Consider the following 18,596-nt stretch of genomic DNA (forward strand, 5'->3'; position numbering starts at 1 on the left):
AGGAAAAGATCAGTGCCATTGATGAGAGAAGCACAAAGGATTGCTTGATGCCAGCCTGAGACTGCACGGGGTTGGTGGCTTCAGCTGTTTGCCCAGCCCATACAGAATATTGTTTCTAAGAGTAGAGCCCAGACACCTGACATCAGAATCCTTTAGCTGCATGTTTAAAAATGCCAATCTGGGCCCCAACCCCTTCCCTGTATACCAATAGTTCTCAAAGTGTGCCCTGCAGAACCAGCACCACTAGCATCACATGGAAACAAGGTAGAAATGCATATGTTTCAAGCCTGACTCCAGACCTGCTGGAGTGAGACACTCTGGAGTAGGACCCAGAAATCTGTTTGAACATGCCCCCCAGGCACTCTGCTGCATTGGGCACCTCTGTTTGAGATGAATAGTTCTCTACCTTGGTTGCTCGTTATGCTCACCTGGGGAATTTTTTGAAATCCTGATGCCTACACCTCTCTCCAGACCAACTGAATTGGGATCTCTGGGTATGGGTCCCAGGCATCATTGTCTTTTAAGGCTCCAAGGATGACTTTAGTGTGCGGCCCAGGATGAAGGCCACTGTCTCCATCTCCTGAATGAGAAAGTCTAGAAGTGAGACCTGGAGTCTGTTGTTTGTGTGTTTGTTTCTATCCTTTTTCAGTCAAGGTCACCAGATGATTCTCATGCACACTGAAGTTTGAAGACCACCACTAGAAACAACTTTTTCATCTGAACTTTACAGAGTACAGTTTGCTGAATTTATGAGCATTAAGAATACCCCTTCTATTTCCATCTTAAGGCTAGAATTTGCTTCTCCTGAGCAGTTACTGTGGCTACCCTAGCAACTCTCACCCCAGCCTCCTAGACCTAGAGTACCATTTTGCTCCCCACACCAGGAGCTCACAGCATGCCTGGGTCATGGGGAAGTTCCCATCTTGTATTATTTCAAAGTACCTTCTAGTATCTTCCCCATGATTAGACTGGACATCGGGATTCCTACTTTATAAAGTCATGTTATGTACAGTACCTCTAAAGCAGTGCTTCTCAGAGTCTAATGTGCTTATGAATAACCCCAGGGGCTTGTTAAATTGCACCTTCAATGCAGTAGGTGTAAGAAAAGGGCAAAAGCTTGAGTGAAGCTGAGACTGTCCTTCCTCCGACTACACTTTTAGTAGCAAAACTCTAAGCCCATTGTAGGTGCTCAGTGACATTTGGCAGAATGAATGAAAGTGATTATTGCTTCTCAGGATAGCCCACAAAGAACATGTGATTTCCAGAATTCCATACAGCGTCAGATAAACAGATTCCCCCTTTTCTATTTTATTTATTCATTTAAAGGCACCGGGTCTCACCCTGTTGCCCAGGCTGGAGTGCAGTGGTGAGATCATAGCTCACTGCAGCCTCCAACTCCTGGGCTCAAGCAATCCTCTCACCTCATCCTCCCAAAGTGCTGGGATTTTTATCCCACAGGCTCACTTTTATTTCAGTCAACAGGAAAAGTCAAGCAATTTCTACGTATTTATCTCTATATTGGGTGCTGTTGTGGTGGAAACAGAAAGAGAACCCATCACCCAGGAAGCGGAGGTTCGTGCAGTAGCAGAGCAGAGCAAGTTACAGTATCTCGGGGCTTGCAGCCTTGTCTGAGACAGGCTAAAATGGCCACAGGAGCTGGCCTTTGTGGAGGAGGTAGATCTGAGAGTTTTGAAGGTGGAATTTTTAAATATTTGTCATCAAGGAGTATTTCTAAAAATCCTAGATGAAATAAATAGGATAAAATGGCATCTGTAGAATGAATTACAGAATACACAACAGAAGACAGGCATATCTCGTGATGATAAAAACACAGAAGTGATGATTCCCTGAATCAGCTCAACTGTGCAAAGTATGTGTTTGAGATGCTGCATGTTAAATCCCTTCTGTGTAGATACTTGGGATATCCAGGGCAAAGAGAGAGTTCCAAATAAATATTTTTTTGTCTAACAGTAGTGTACCATTTCCAGAATTGTTTAGAGAAGCTCAGATAATGAAATTACATAGGTACTGTTTATTGTTACTTGGATTACGACTCAGTTCTTTAAAATTCTCTAACTGGTCGTGATCCTATTTTAAGAGAAGATTTCACAGTAATTTTTTTTCAGGGGTTTTTCTTTGTAACATTGCATTATGGCCACATAAGTGAGTATCTTAAAGACAGAGCAACTTGGTCCAGAATCAAAGCTGCTAGAATACCAAGCTATGGAACAGGATGTGGTGGGAACAGATCTCAGATATAATTCCGGCTCTGCCAAGTTTGGGCTGTGTGACCTTAAGCAAGTACGTTAACCTCTCTGAGCTTAACCTCTCTGTCTCCTTGTCCATAAAAATAGGATGTTTCCGCCTGCCTCACAGGGTTATTGTGGGAGTTAAATCAGTAAATAGACAGGGCAGCTGATTAAAGCTGGCCCTCAGTAGTCGATAGGCACTGTTATCTAGGATTAATGGTGCAGGTTTGCTAGTGGCCAAGCCAAGACCCAAGTCACTTCAGTTGCCCCACCAGTATCACTGGCCCACAGAACCCTAGTGCCCTGAAACTATGAAAGGACAACTTTAAAACACCAGGAGCATCCTTGAAACCCAGCTCTCAGCCCACTGCATCGTGGGTATTTTTATCTCCTCTTTAGAGTTATTTATGTCTCAGCCAGGGTCTGTCAAAGCACCATATAAAAAATGCTCCCAGGAACAGCTTTTTCCTGCTGTTGTCATTATCTTTGCAATTACAGCTACTCACATTCATTTTCTGCTCTGAGCAGTGGTCCATGGTAGGTGATCAACTGAGAACAGGCTTCTCTGATTATAGCAAAAGGAACATGGTCCTCAATGATTTGTCCCCGTCAGAAATTCCCTTCTGTTCCCTGAAGACATTAAACAAATAGAAATCCTCAAGAGGAGGGTCTTTGCTGGGACATGGATGTGGGCCTGTGTGCTGGGAGAGCTTCAGGGGAGTGAGCTCACATACACATACACACTTCTTCCTCAGAGGCAGTTTCACTTCATTGCCAGCCTCAGTAGGAATAATTAACCACATAGCGAGTTCTATGCCTAACTTTGGGGGACCCGTATGATAAAAAGGTTTGGAAATAAAATGGCTTTGTGAGTATTTAAAATAAAGACGTGGAGAAAGCCGCGTACTGCAATAATAAATCCTTGATGGCTTCAGAGTCTGGCAGCTGTCTAGAGAGCATATTTGAGGGAGGATTTTATGGGGTATTTGTAACAGTTAGCTTTTGCTGCTTAGAAAACCACCTCCAAGCCAGCATGGTGACATGTCTGTAATCCCAGTACTTTGGGAGGCCAAGGCAGGACGATTGCCTGAGGCCAGGATTTCAAGGCTAGCCTGGGCAACATAGTGAAACCTCATCTGTACAAAATTTTTTTGAAGAACTTGGCCAGGCATGTTGGCACACTCCTGTAATCCCAGCTACTCAGGAGACTGAGGTAGGAGGATTCCTTGACCCCAGGAGTTCAAGGCTGCAGTAAGCCATGATGATGCCACTGCACTCCAGCCTAGGTAACAAAGCAAAACCCCAAAACAGCTATAAAAAAAGAAGGGAAAAAAGGCCACCCGCAAAAGTAAAGGAATGAAAGAGTTACCTCTTCCTCTCATGAATCCATGGGTTGTCTAGACTCTTCTGGTCTGGGCTGGCTTGGCTGGGGCTGGATGGTCTGGGCTGGCTTCACTCACAGTGAGAGGTGCCCAGCTGTGTAGTTGCTGTGTTGAGATGGCTGGGGCCTCTCTCCACTGGTCCCTCCCCCTCCAGGAGGCCAGCCTGGGCCCTTCACACCTGGTGGAAGAGTTCCATGCAGCAAGAGGGAATGCATGGACACTTTGCATACCCCAGCTGGCATCCTATTTGCTATTACCCCATTGGCCAAAGCAAGTCATGTGGCCTGTCCTGGAATCAGTCTGAGAGGTGAATGGCCAAGGGGGTGGCTTTGGAAAGAGGAATTATAGGCATGATTTTTAATATAATCGGGCACAATATTAACATTTCTTAATTTAGATCCAAGAGACTGTAACAAGAAATCACCTCATGCAGGGATTCCAACACAAGTCTTAGAGTGAGTGTAATGCTGAAATCTCAAAGTTCAAGGATGATGCCTCTTCACATTTGCTCTCTACGTTGCGATAATGGAGAGGCCAGGCTGCATGAGATTTCTGGATAGTGGAGGTCCCTTTGCTTTTGCAAAACCAAGGACACCGCTTGGCGTCACTGGGTTATGTCTTATGCTGGTACCCACCCCACAGGTGATGGGAACTCTACCTAAGAGATTTAATAAGATTTCTTCTGACTTACTCACTTCCCCCTTTTTATGAGTATAAAAACATTATAATCTTTACTTTTAACTTTTTTTTAGCTGTTATTCCCTTTAACAAAATCTGGCCTCAGCAGTGTGTGCAGGATATGACTGGGGGGCATACTCATGTGCCTGTGACCTGCCGCACCTGGATGCTTCTCTGACAAGTGTGCAATTGTGTGCGTGTTCCAGGCACTGCTCTGGTGCTCTTGGGGCAGTGACTGAGAGATACCAGACTGCAAAGTTCTCAGTGGGAGCAGTGACTGCCCCTACCTCAGTGGTTTCTCCATCCAGAAGCAACTTGTCTCCCCAGTCCTACTGTGTGACGCCTAATGAGGTGGTAGAGATGGAAGAAACTAACACCAGGGAAGGCAGCCCGTTTCCTGACACAGAGCACTAGTTTCAAATATCTCCTTAGCTGTGTGGTTGGAAAACCATTTAGAAGAAAAATCAAAGTTCAGAAAAATTCTTTTTGTGGGATTGGGAGGAAAATAGATGGGGCCCCAGGGAGGGGGGGCAGGTGAGATGGGAGCAAGATCTCCACTCAGAGTTAGGGAGGGGGACACAATCATGAAATCCATCCCCCACCACCTGGCTCCTCCAATCTCTCGTAGTGAACTGAGGAGGCTCCACAGCCCTATGTTTGCCTGAGGCACGTTCAGAGTGAACACCACATAAACAAGAGCCTGGAAGGCTGGCCCGGGCCCACAGTTCAGGTAGAAACATGTGTGGACTACATTCCTGTCAGGCCTATGTAATCACCATCACCACGACCTGTTATGAACAGAGGGTACTCCCTTCTGGCAAGGGGCATGCCTGTAGCTCCACACTTGGCACTGGCAGAGGCCCCAAGGCCATAGGAAGATCTGGGTAAACCAGGAGAAACTGTTGCAGAGCAGAGATGCTGCAGAAAGAATCATGCTTTAGAGAGCAAGGGCTTGGTGCTAGAACCCTGCTTTCCTTTCTGTTAACCCAGTGATCTTGAACCAGGCACCCAGGCACTCCAGGACTTTACTTTTGATAAGAGGAAGTCAGTTTGATAGGTGTATTAGTCTGTTCTCATACTGCTCATAAAGACATACCTGAGACTGGGTAATTTATAAAGGAAAGAGGTTTAATGGACTCACAGTTCCACATGGCTAGGGAGGCCTCACAATCATGGCAGAAGGCAAAAGAGGAAAAAAGGGACGTCTTACATGGCGGCAGGCAAGAGAGAGCTTGTGCAGGGGAACTCCCATTTATAAACCATCCGATCTCATGAGACTTACTCACTACCACAGAAACAGTATAGGGAAACTCCCCCATGACTCAGTTATCTCCACCTGGTCCTACCCTTGACACATGGTGACAATTAAAATTCAAGGTGAGATTTGGGTGGGGACACAGAACCAAACCATATCAATAGGTTACCAACCTCTCCCACACCTCTCACTCCCAAGCCCCCCTATTTCCTGGCCTAGTTTTCTTTTTGCACACACTCATCAATTTCTAACATGCCATCTAATTCACTTATTTTTTGTGTTTATTGGTGATTGTTTCTCTTTTCTCACTAAAACATTAGTTCCACCAGGGCAGGGATCTTTGAAGATTTTACTTAATGGTGTATCTCATATACCTGGAATTATGCCTGACATACAGAAAGGGCTCAACAGGTAATCACTGGATGGCTGTTGAGTAATGACCTTGAGGGATCATTTCTAGCTTCACCATTAATATACCAATAATCTATTGCTGCATGTAACAAACTATCCCAAACTTAGTGACTTAAAACAAGAACCGTTTATTATTTCTCATGATCCTGTGTCTCAGGAGTTCAGGCAGGGCCACTGGGTAGGTACTCTGCTTCTGGTGGCACCAGCTGCATTCAGTTGTCCACTGGGAAGGGCTAGAAGGCTCGAGAAGGCTTTGCTTACATATATGGCATCTCTGTGGTCCTTCATGTGACTCCTCTCTTTCCATGTGATGTCCCATAAGCATCTTTCACAGTGACTGGATTCCCCGTAGCAAAAGCCAGAAGCTGCCAGGCCTTAAGGTCAAATAGGTTCCTCTCTCACTCTCTCTCTCTCTCTGTCTCTCTCTCTCTGTCAGTGAGTGGCTAAAAGCACAGAGAAGGAAAAAACTGATGGTGGCTCCTTTTGGAAACTGCCTAGCATATTATCCCATGCTGTGTAATTGTATGCATTCTCAGTAAGCATTTTCTGGGCACCTTCTACGGATTTACAGATCACCACAGCGCCTAAAACCTCCTTGCCATCACAAATCTGATCCCTAAATAAGCCCTGGAGCCATAAGCCTTTTAGCTCCAGCTGAAAGGTCCCCTCCACCAGTCCCCTCCAACAAGAATGATAGAAATGAGTAATTGACAGGCTGCTTGATGGGGAGGGAGTTTGTGGGATTCTTTGGGCAAAGTTGATGACCACCTCCCTGGCTGTCTTTCAGATTCCACAGATGGTGAGGGTGACTGGAGTCTCTGGTCTGTCTGCAGCGTCACCTGTGGGAATGGCAACCAGAAACGGACCCGGTCTTGTGGCTATGCATGCACTGCGACAGAATCGAGAACCTGTGACCGTCCAAACTGCCCAGGTGCGTTTACCTGGGTGTGTAGCTCCAAGTTCAAGGAGAAAGCTTTGTAATGTATTATTAAAAACTTGGTGAAATTGTCTTTTTAAAAGATGTAACTATTTTTCTAATAAGTCTTCTGACCAGAGTGAGTCAGGAGATAATTGATGAGCTGAATGGATTTTCTGAGTCTTATCCACATTTGTGGTGGCTGTGACCTAAAAGACAATGTCGCATTGTACTTATTTAATTTAAAGGAGGGACTTGGGTTAGACTGGGTTTTTGATGTGGGATTTGTTGTGCCTGGAAGAGACACACGAAGGCAGACACTCATGGTCTGATCTGATGAGGCAGCCAGGAGGAGAGGCTTGACAACCATCTGCAGGAAAAAGACACCGTTAGCCCCACCGGTGATACGGGAGAGTTGCCAGAGGCTCCCAGGAGCACAACCTGGGGCGTGTTTGTAGTTAACTTTCACTTTATACTACATTGTCAGTGCTTCAGAAACTAAACTCACTGCACACTTGGTGAGAGGTCATATTGAAAGTCAGCAATAATTGTGACTGACTATAGCAGTGCAGTGGTGATCAAACTATGGCCAGGTCTGACTTGAGACCTGTTCTTTTGTGGCCCCATACATTTTTTAAATGTTTTGAAGAGAAGAAGAAAGAGAAGAGAAGGAGGAGGAAGAAGAAAAGAAAGAGAAAATCAAGGAGGAAGAGGAGGAGGAGGTGGGTGAGGAGGAGGAAGAGGAGGCGGCAGCTACAACCAACACCATATGTGACCCACAAAACCTAAAATACTTACACTCTGACCCTTTACAAGAAAAGCTTAGTAACACCTGGTGTATAGTCTTACTGTGTATTTCCCATTGCCAGGTAGAATACCAGCCTAAAATAATAACCTAGAGCCTTTCAAGAAACCACACACTCCAAATGGCTTAAGCTGAAAACAATTTCAGAGACAGAAAATCTGATCTCTGCACCCCAGACTTCCTTTCTCTAACTCTAGACACTGTTCTCCAAACAGAGACGTTTGGAACAAAGGAGAAGTGAAAGCACAAAGTCGTTTCTGAGGAGAGGGAGGAAGAATCAGATTGGAATGAATGTGTATGTGAGCAAAGTGTTTAGTTAGCAAGCAAATGTTTCTACAGCCCTGTAGAAAACAGGGCTGATGGCCAGGCACAGTGGCTCACATCTCTGATCCCAGTGCTTTGGGAGGCTGAGGCAGGCAGATCACTTGAGGTCAGGAGTTTGAGACCAGCCTGGCCAACATGGTCAAACCCCATCTCTACTAAAAATATACAAATTAGCCAGGCATGGTGGCAGGGGTCTGTAATCCCAGCTGCTCAAGAGGCTGAGGCAGAAGAATTGCTTTACCCTGGGAGGCAGAGGTTGCAGTGAGCTGAGATCATCATCAGAGCACTGCAATCCAGCCTGAGCGACTCTGTCAAAGGAAGGAAGGAAGGAAAGGGAGAGAGGGAGGCCTGAGCAACAGAGCAATTTTGTTGAAGGGAGGAAAGGAAAGGAGAAGAGAGGGGAAGGGGAAGGGAGGGGAGAGGAGGGAGGAGGGGAGGGGAGGAGGGGAGAAGAGAGGAGAAGGAAAGGAAGGAAAAGAGGCTGAAATGCAAGAAGTGGCAGTTCTGGCTCCATGACAGCCATGCAGATGGATTTCAAAACAGTGGAGTAACCATTACAGCGCTTTTCCTGACTTTTCCTGCTCATTAGAAGGAGCTGAGTTGGAAGCCTGGCAGGTGGGATTTGGATGTGTAGAAATAAGCAATAAATAGTAATGATATGAGGAGGAGGAAGAGGGAAATGAAGGGGAGGAGAAGAATATGCAGAAAAAAGATGATGAAGGTAAAAAGATGAGACAAAAGAAAACAAAGATAAAGGTGAAGAAGAAAAGGTAAAATAGTTGATGATGAAGAAGATTTTTGAGTACTTAAGTATCAAGCAAATGTCTACAGTCCATACAGGTATTATTTGTTTAATTTTTCACAATAACTATGAAATAGGTATTTATTATTGTACCCATTTGACAGCTATAGAAACTGAGGCACAGAGGATTAACTTGCCTAGAGTCACACAGACAGCACGTGATCAACCTGGAATTTGAATCTAGACAGTCTGATTACAGAGTTCATATTCTTAATCATTAAACTCTGTTCTTCACCAAGAGAAGGGTGTGGGGATCAGATACATGGACACAGACAGCATTTGAAGTCCAGGTTTGGGGACTTGTCTATTGTTTTCTCTTCCAGAGCTCACATCCAGACTCAAGGTGGTAGATTTAGATATCTTGTCAGAGGAAGGCTCCCCTCTGCCTCCATTACCAATGTTTCCTTCTTGTTTCCTGTCACCGTGGAGAGCTGTGTGGCCAGCAGCCCTCTTCGTACCTTTTCTTCTCGTCTGTCCTTGCCTTTCTTCCATCCTTTCTGCCTCTCAGTTACTGGCTATTCCAGGTTTTCTGGCTCCCTTGGAACATGAGGGGTTTCCTTTTCCAGGATCTCTTTCACTGTTTTATTGGTTGATTTTCAGCTTTCCTGGAAAGAATCATATGGCACAGTCTCCCTGGCTTGGCACTTACAACACTGTGAAAGTTTGTCCTGTAGGTCAACCCTGCAAATGAGTTTGAGATGCCTCAAATAAAATCAGAGAGAGCCCCTTAAAAGAAATCAAGTCAGGGAAACCAGTAGGCAAGGCCAAGGCTCACCAGCAAATGTTACCGCAGTGCCGCGCTCCCTCCTCTTCTTACTGCTTTACGGTGCACGAGATTGCAGTGTGTAAAGGAAGCTTGGTTAGGGGTGGTAGTTTGGGTGAGCCAGGAAGTTTGAGTAGAGCTGGGTTCCGTTCCTCAGAGCAGATTATGAGAAGCCCAGCTTTTTCTTTCTGAAGCATCATCAACAATGCTAAATGTCTGAGCATCTGAGATAGCTCCTCTCATCTATGCCTTATAGCATCCTCAGTGAGCTAGGCAAGTAATGAGCTAGACAGATAATCAAGGAAAAACTATCACCTAACACTTCCCACTTACCGCTCTGTGTACTTTCTTTACATACAACTAATTTCATTATTTCAACTCTAGGAGGTAGGGCAATTAATTCTCCCCATTTACAGATGTGAAAACTGAGGCACACAAAAGTTAACTGGCTACCCCAAGGTCATGTGGCTGGTAATGATTTGAACTCACACAGTCGGTCATTAAGAAGAAGATATTAACCACTATGTTCTACTGCCTCTGGTTTAGTTTGTCACCTTGACACCATCCTGACACGTGCCCCCCACCCATCCCCAGGCCTGAGTTCCTGAGGACTCATTCAGGCACATTTGGATCTGATTTCATGCTGCCAGTGGTATCTGTGGTTTTAATATAGTTTCTGCACTACTACCTGCTTTTTACTGTTTCCTCGGTTGGCAAGGGTCTGCCCGTGAGTAGTAATGAATACAAAAAGGCTTTGTTCAGGTGTGTTTATTTTTTTATTGTGGGGGGGATAACTTTTTCCATATAATGATGGAAAAATGAGCTCTTGTCTGTGTTTAGGAATTGAAGACACTTTTAGGACAGCTGCCACTGAAGTGAGTCTGCTTGCGGGAAGCGAGGAGTTTAATGCCACCAGACTGTTTGAAGTTGGTAAGAAGGTTTTTTTTTCCTTTTTAATCCAAATATTGACTTAGTGCCTGGAGATTCCTTTTGCCTTTGCAATGCCATCCTTGAATCCACGTGAATGTTTCCTTTTCCTTTTCTGGGTTCCAGTGCTCCCAACATGTGTCTTGCTTGCTGAATATACTTCAAGCGAGAGAAATACCATGCTGTGCCTCCTACACCGGACGGAGCACTTCTGTGTTCTCTCTGCTGTATGTGCAGCCTTCACAGCCAGAGGCAGAGGGGACCACTCTCTCCTCTTAGCACAGAATAAGCCCATAGCAGGGGCTTAAGCCACATGGAATCTGTTCTTACTCAGCCTTCATTAAGCATCCTCAATAAAATCAAGAAAAGGTACCCCTGGTTCTCCAGCAGAGAGAGGGAGGAAAGGAAAGAGGGAATTTTCTCAAAATGTTGCACCTCCATCCCCTGCAAGAATTTTTCATCAACCTTTGGTACATTCTGCTACTTGTCCAATAGAAAATGCCAGAGAAAATGCAATAAACATGAAACAAACAAAATGGAAATTGACTCTTCAGGCACAAGGTGCAAGGTTACTTTTTAAAAATAGCTTTATGTGCGTCTCTATATATGTAAGGATTGTAGAAGGGTAAAATTCCTTCTCCCCCATTTCTTTTAGCCACTCAAAAGTTCTTACTTAGCCTCTTCACATCTGCCCTGCCTCCTCAGTCAAAATGTAGCAGTCCTGAGTCCTATTTTTTCATAGCCCAGCTATTTGGGAGCTAATTCACTGAACAAATACGTTCTTCAAATGCCTGTTGGGACCAGGTAAGCATCTAAGTAGAACAAGTCTAGAATAAAAGGAAAGACAAATAAGAAAGTGTAGAGGGAAAAAATGTTGCCAGCACTATGATGAAAAGAAAATGTGGCCGGGCACAGGGGCTCACACCTAATCCCAGCACTTTGGGAAGCCAAGGCAGGTGGATCACCTGAGGTCAGGAGTTTGAGACCAGCCTGGTTATCATGGTGAAACCCCATCTCTAGTAAAACTACAAAAATTAGCTGGGCTTAGTGGCGGGTGCCTTTAATCCCTGCTACTCGGGAGACAGAGGCAGGAGAATCACTTGAACCCAGGAGGTGGAGGTTGCAGTGAGCCAAGATCGTGCCATTGCACTCCAGCCTGCACAACAAGAGGGAAACTCCATCTCAAAAAAAGAAAATGAAACAGCTGCAGTGTTGGGGGCAGCAGAGAATGGTAGGGTCTGCAAGGAAATGAACAGCTTTGTCCAAAGGGATCGACCATGATGCGGCTACCTTGGAATACCCACTCGGTATTGCCAGATGTTCTGCGTTTCTAAGAGAGGCCTGAAATCTTGATTTTGTCAGATTATATCTTAATTTATTCCATGCTTGATAGAATTTTCTTTTAAAAACAAATCTGATCAGAAATGTCTATGAGCCAAACTGGATACAGTTTGGAAATTCAGTGTCACTAAGGCCTCCACCTCACCCCCTCAATTTCTTCACATACACATGATCAAATTGCATTTAACAGGAGCTGTCTGCAAATACAACGCATTTGGTTGAAAAACAGAAATGTCTTTAAAGGCAAGACTTTGACATAAAGTGGTAGAACCTTAAAGGCAATCTTCTGAGATGGAGAGTTTCTCAGGCCTCCTCCTATCACACCCCACAGGCAGGGAGCTTCTAGCTGTTTTGCAGAATGCAGCCCAGATGCACAAGGACACACTTGTGCTAAGTGTGGCTAAGGCCACGAGAGCCGCATAGATGTGATGTCTCAGTCAGAGGCCAGGCAGGAAAGAGTATGGCACACTCAAGTTAGGTAACTGAGGAGCCTTTGGTGAAGGACTGCTCGCAAAGGTGCAAGCAGCATGGAAGGGTTGAATTAGGGTACAAGAGGAGTGGAAAGATGGAACTTTCATTCTCAGTGGCTGCTCAGAGAGGAGGCCACAGCCACAGCCTGTCCCAGCTGGCAGCACCTGGACACTGTTGGGTGTACCCTCTAGGTTCCCTCCCACTCAATCCTCTTTGCTTTGAGAGAAGTGCTATTTCTATGCCCAAATTAGAGATGAGAAAGCTGAAGCACAGCAACGTAAAATACCTCACTCAAGTCTCGGAGCCCCTGAAAGTGGGGTGCAGTTCAATCCCAGGCGCTTTAGCACACGACGCCACACTCTGCCTTTCGCCAGGACTTTCTGAGTTCATTAGAGATGTCCCATTTTTCTCTTCCTCGTTTTACTGACAAGTACCCAAAGCCCTCTTGCAAGCTGCCCCTCATCCTGACCATGTGATTTCTGCCCACAACACTGCCAGCCTCTCAGGCTCCTGGGTCAGAGCTGGAGTCACTTCTGATGTCTTCCTCTCTTTACTCCAAAGTTCACCAGCCACCAAGGCCTGGCAGCTCTAACTCTCTGACTGCTTTTGATCCCAGAGTATCTCACCTGGACCCTCCCCATTATTATCAGCACTGAATTCATTTTCTTACTGCACAGCTCTGTAAATAACTCACTATCACTCACAAACCTTCCACGGCTCCCTAGTACCTTCTGAACCAACCTAAACTGAACAAGCCCACCATGATCCGATACAAGCAATCTTATATTCCTGTACCTTCTGCTCCCATGAAACTGAATAGGTCATGCTCCAGCCCCAGACATCCCCAGCAGATTTGTTCCTGCCTAACCTTAGTTTGCATCGTAAATGCTTACCTGGAGAGCCTTCCCTTGCCCTCCCTCATCTATGCTATTGCAGTCTCTGTCCATTACGGCCCTCCAAGACCCAGACACCAAGATGGGATCAGACATGCAAGAGATTTTTTGAGGAAACGCCCAGGAAAGATAAAGAGGAAAGCAGCAGGACTAGGCAGGGAGACCTTTCGGACCGAGGTGCAGGAAGAAAGAGAGGAAGGCTCAGCCATGCTGACTAGAAATCCCAGCAAAAGTTGCCTGTTGGAGGAGCCCCTTGTCGGGCAGGTCCGCTATCATGTTCAGTCATTGGCCAAGAGCAGCCAGAGGGTAGATAGGGCCTTGATGTTAAAATTACAATAGATGCAAAGGTGCAACCTGGAGGCTGCCAGTCAGCAAAGCACCCACAGCGGGTTCCCTTGTAGGACCTCTGAGCAGGACACTTGTCGCTGTCACACAACCTTGACATGCCTCAGAAACAGCCTGGTGTTTCACTTGCTCCTTGAGGCACCCCTGACTTGCCCTGCCAGAAAGGAGGTGGCATTTTTGGACACCCCTGGGGCTTTTTGCCTTTGCCTCCCTTAACACACCCCACATTCCAGCACCGTTGGCTTCTTTAGATTTGTCTCATCTAACCCACCTGAGCTTACTGGGCTGTCGGTGACCAGCCCACATCCCCTCCACCCACAGCATGTCCCCACACCTCCAACTGGCAGCCCCTATGTGCCTTTGCCTGAGGTCTTTCTCTGGCCCAGAGCCCAGCTGCCTGTGAATGCACAGGGCATTCCTAGCTGGAAGTCCAGGAGCAAACCCCTGTCAGTGATGAATGGGAGCTGGTGCATAAAAACTCAGATCCCCATCAATAAAAACAAATCCAGATTCAGTAAGGAGAGGCTTTATTCAAAGGATGATTGCAGGGAGGTGGGGGGTGTTATCTCCCTATTATTGCAATGGGATGAACTCTGTGACCATAAGATCTGCAAGCATCTCAGGGGTTAGGCAAAGAGGGTTTTCTTTTACAGAGGAGTAAATAAGGGAAAGTGAGATGAAAGAGTTGCATGATCAGAGAGTAGATTGAAGAATGCTATACCCTGAAGCCAGCCTGTTTCTGACAGGGACCCTTGAGGAGAGGCTGTGCTGGTTTAGGTTAAGGATGGGCCAAAGTCCAGGGACCTGGGTGAAGGAGAGAAGCCTAATCAAAGTTTGGTTAAGATGCTTTTTATCGCCTGGGCGTGGTGGCTCACGCCTGTAATCCCAGCACTTTGGGAAGCCGAAGTATGTAGATCACAAGGTCAGGAGTTCAAGACCAGCCTGGCCAACATAGTGAAACCCCATCTCTACTCAAAATACAAAAATTAGCCGAGCACAGTTGCAGGCACCTGTAAGTAAGCCTGTAATCCCAGCTACTCCGGAGGCTGAGGCAAGAGAATTGCTTGAACCTGGGCGGCAGAGGTTACAGTAAGCCAAGATCATGCCACTGCACTCCAGCCTGGGCAACAGAGATTCTGTCTCAAAAAAAAAAAAAGATGCATTTTTTTTTTCCTGATCAATCAGTGAGGATAAGCAGGTTTTTAGGCAAAGAAAGGGAATTTGTGCTTCTGGCCTTGTCACAGGTGAACAAAGTAGACATCCGTGAGTCTTTTCTAAGTCCTATGGGGAAAGGGCTTTTTTTTTTTTTTTTTTTCAGTAAGCTGTTTCCAGAACGCAGAAGGGCTGGGGGACTCCTAACTTTCACTGTTTCCAAGGATCACAGGGCTTGGGTAAAGTCTGACATTGTCTCTGATAGGAAAATGCTGAGGCGTGTTCTCTGCGCAGTTTCCCAGATCCCAACGGGAGCAACCAGTTCCTTGCAGTGGTTACTTGTTCGTTCCATACCCTATATTAGCTGCTCTCCCTTCTCTGTCTTATTCCCCTGCTCCCCTTCCTCTGTTTCCTGTAATCCCCTCCCAAAGAATCATTTTCACTGGAATCTTTTGTCTCAGGGTCTGGGGCAACCCAAACTAAGATATTCACTAAATCTGAGACTCACTAAACCTGAGGTCCTGGACTCAGATGACTGAGGGACCACGAGGTCACCCATGAGTTAAAGGATCAAGTAGGAGTTGTGCTGAACTGGGGACCTCTGCCCTGTCCATGGAGGGGTCACCATTCACCGGTTCACAGAGTCAGTTGCTCCCATGGGAGAATGCAGGACTGGCATAGATCAGTCTTTTCGTTTTTCAAATAAAGCCAGGAATCCACATTTATAATTGGAATAACCTCATTTTTAAATATTGGCAACTAATCAGTTTTTTTTAAATACTGAAAGAACCGAACACAACCCCTCTGGGGGTAGAATTTTGACCCAGGTCTACAGGTCAATGACCTGTGACCCAAATCTTAAGCTCCCCTAAAAGCAAGTGCCCCGGACCCCTTCCTCTTTGAGGCACCTTGCCATGTGAACTTGCAGACAGCAATGGTTACACACCTAGGTTAAGAGGTTGGGGGAACCAGTCCGTGAGTGGCAAAATCAAAACTGAGTCCTGTAAATCTTCCTCTGGGGCCTTTTCCATCACATCACCACTTACTTATTTATTTTATTTTATTTTATTTTATTGTATTTTATTACTGTTATTTTTTTCTTCAGAGTCTCACTCTGTCACTCAGGCTGGAGTGCAGTGTCACAATCTCGGCTCACTGCAACCTCTGCTTCCCAAGTTCAAGCGATTCTCCTGCCTCAGCCTCCTAAGTAGCTAAGATTGTAGGCATGTGCCATAATGCCCGGCTAATATTTTGTATTTTTAGTAGAGATGGGGTTCCACCATGTTGGCCAGGCTGGTCTCAAACTCCTGACCTCAGGTGATCTGCTCTCCTTGGCCTCCCAAAGTGCTGGGATTACAGGTGTGAGCCACTGTGCCTGGCTTCATCACTTATTTAGAGAGATTCAAATAATTCTCAATTCTTAAGTTAGTTAGGAGTGATAATCATGCCATGGTTATCTAGGAAAATAATCCTCTTTTTTGTAGATGCTTACTGAAATTTAGGGGTAACATTACATGTTTCCACTGAATTTTTTAAAAGATAAAGCAAATATGATAGTTCAATCCAGCTGATGAAGTATGGGTAGTCATTGCATATGAATATTCTCTTTACTTTTCTGTGTCTGAGAATTTTATAACATAAAGTGGGGTGTTGGGAGTGATGAAGTTCCCACGTTCAAGGGAGGTGAGAAAGGCCAGCCCCCTCTGGTGTTCCAGGGGGCTGCAGGGGTTTCTGGCTCCAGGAAAGGAGTTGTGGACTTTAGGGAATTGTTGACTAGTGTCCTCCTGTGGGCCCTCAGGAGCAGCCTGGCGTCACATGCTCCTTGAAACCCCTCCTGTGGGCCGGTTGTGCATGCGGTGAGAGGGTTTCTTTTTGGCCTTTTCCAGACATGGACAGCTGTGAGCGCTGGATGAGCTGCAAAAGCGAGTTCTTAAAGAAGTACATGCACAAGGTGATGAATGACCTGCCCAGCTGCCCCTGCTTCTACCCTACTGAGGTAGCCTACAGCCCAGCCAACGTCTTCGACCACATCAAGCGCAAGGACTTCCGCTGGAAGGATGCCAGCGGGCCCAAGGAGAAGCTGGAGATCTACAAGCCCACAGCCCGGTACTGCATCCGCTCTATGCTGTCCCTGGAGAGCACCACGCTGGCAGCACAGCACTGCTGCTACGGTGACAACATGCAGCTCATCACCAGGGGCAAGGGGGCAGGCACGCCCAACCTCATCAGCACCGAGTTCTCCGCGGAGCTCCACTATAAGGTGGACGTCCTGCCCTGGATTATCTGCAAGGGCGACTGGAGTAGGTATAACGAGGCCAGGCCTCCCAACAACGGACACAAGTGCACAGAGAGCCCTTCGGATGAGGACTACATCAGGCAGTTCCAAGAGGCCAGGGAGTATTAAAGAGAGGGATGAGATGGAGGACGCCGCCTCTGGTTCTGGAGCACACACGAGCTGCACTGACCTGCTGACTGGTGCCGAGACCTTCTTAGCCACGGTCATGTATATTTGTATATACCACATGAGTATTTCTCTTACATTACACTAGGGGTGTGCGCCACACCCGGGGGACTGCCCAGTGAAGCCGCCCTCGCAGCCTTCTGTAGAGCTCCTTGGAAGTGCGCCTGGGGAGCGATGTGGGCAGGAGGATGGGGACAACTCGGAAGCCAGAAGAACCTGGAAGCCATAGTGGGTGTGACTCAATTCACACCCGGATCCAGCGTGTCCAAGAAAGGAGAAGAGGGATAGAGACTGAGTTTGTAAACATTATAAGCAGTTTTTATATATAACTTATTTAATACAAATGAGACTTAAGCATAACCTTTTCTGTGGAGTTGTGAAACTAATCACTTCTGTGAGAGATCAGAAAGAAAGAGACTTAGGGAAGTGGAAGAGAAAGGGAATTTTGCAATGATTTCTTTGAAAAATAACGCAAAAGAAATATATCAAAACACGTAAACGTCCACCTTAAACCAAATGTTATTTAGTCATGAGGCACCTTGCTGGAGTCTCAGATTCTAAAACGCTCTTGCCTCAGACTGGGTAGGGAATACAGTATTTTAGGGACAAAGCCGAGGATTAGTTTTAAGTAGGCTTTAAAATAAAAGATCAATATTGCCATAATACTATCATTCTACTAAACGGCCCCAAAATAGTAGAATTTCTGCTCATGTCTTAGCAGGTTCAGAAGACTGCAGCAAGTTCCGACATAAAAACAGGAAGTGGTGATTTTCCAAGGAAAAACAACAAAATAAATGGGAAAAAGAACGGATCTCATTTCACCTATTTTAATACTATTTTAACAATTTTTTTCTCCACAAGTATATTCCCAGTAAATAAATATTTAAAAAGGTGGTGGGGGGGGGGTCAAGTCTGGGAAATCTTAATTTTTTTTATGTTTTAAGCAAAGAACAAAACTGCATTATTTTTGTAATGTATTTATTGAGTCACTGATTATTGTGCATCAAGCAATTGTTAATATGACCTGGTCCTGTAGGGTGGAACTTAGGAAAAATAAAGTTGGTTCTTACTCAGTATTTTACTTTGCAAAACTCCAAGAAAAGCGAGTATATAATAAAATCATGATAAAATGTGTTACCTGCAGCCTTCATTTGTGATACAAATGCTGTACATAGCTGGTGTGAAGCCAGGCTTCATGGCAGGGGAAAGAAAATGTCAACCCAGGTGGGAATAAAAGCCTCATTCATTGATTGACATGATTGTGAGTGGTGTAAGTCATGGCATCTTTGGCACCAGTAAAGTCTACCCAGCTCCCAGGAGGCCAAGGCCCATTGACACGTGTGACTTTTTGCTGGCCCAGACCTAAGAAAGCCAAGCCAGAGCAAAGGCTTAAGACAGCCCAGTTGAGCAGGGCCACTTCC

General features: G+C 45.8%; 1 protein-coding gene across 1 annotated transcript in view; it reads left to right on the plus strand.

Annotated features, from left to right (window-relative positions):
• Positions 1 to 18,305, plus strand: part of ISM1 (isthmin 1) — an 88,550-nt gene extending 70,245 nt beyond the window's left edge. The window contains exons 4-6 of the mRNA XM_035298379.3: positions 6,763 to 6,906; positions 10,426 to 10,515; positions 16,601 to 18,305. Coding sequence (XP_035154270.1) covers positions 6,763 to 6,906; positions 10,426 to 10,515; positions 16,601 to 17,118 — 752 coding nt within the window. The 3' untranslated portion in view covers positions 17,119 to 18,305. The remainder of the gene's footprint in view (positions 1 to 6,762; positions 6,907 to 10,425; positions 10,516 to 16,600) is intronic.
• Positions 18,306 to 18,596: the final 291 nt, after the last annotated feature.

Source organism: Callithrix jacchus, chromosome 5 (genome assembly GCF_049354715.1).
Source record: "Callithrix jacchus isolate 240 chromosome 5, calJac240_pri, whole genome shotgun sequence".
Classification (NCBI taxonomy): Eukaryota; Metazoa; Chordata; class Mammalia; order Primates; family Cebidae; genus Callithrix; species Callithrix jacchus.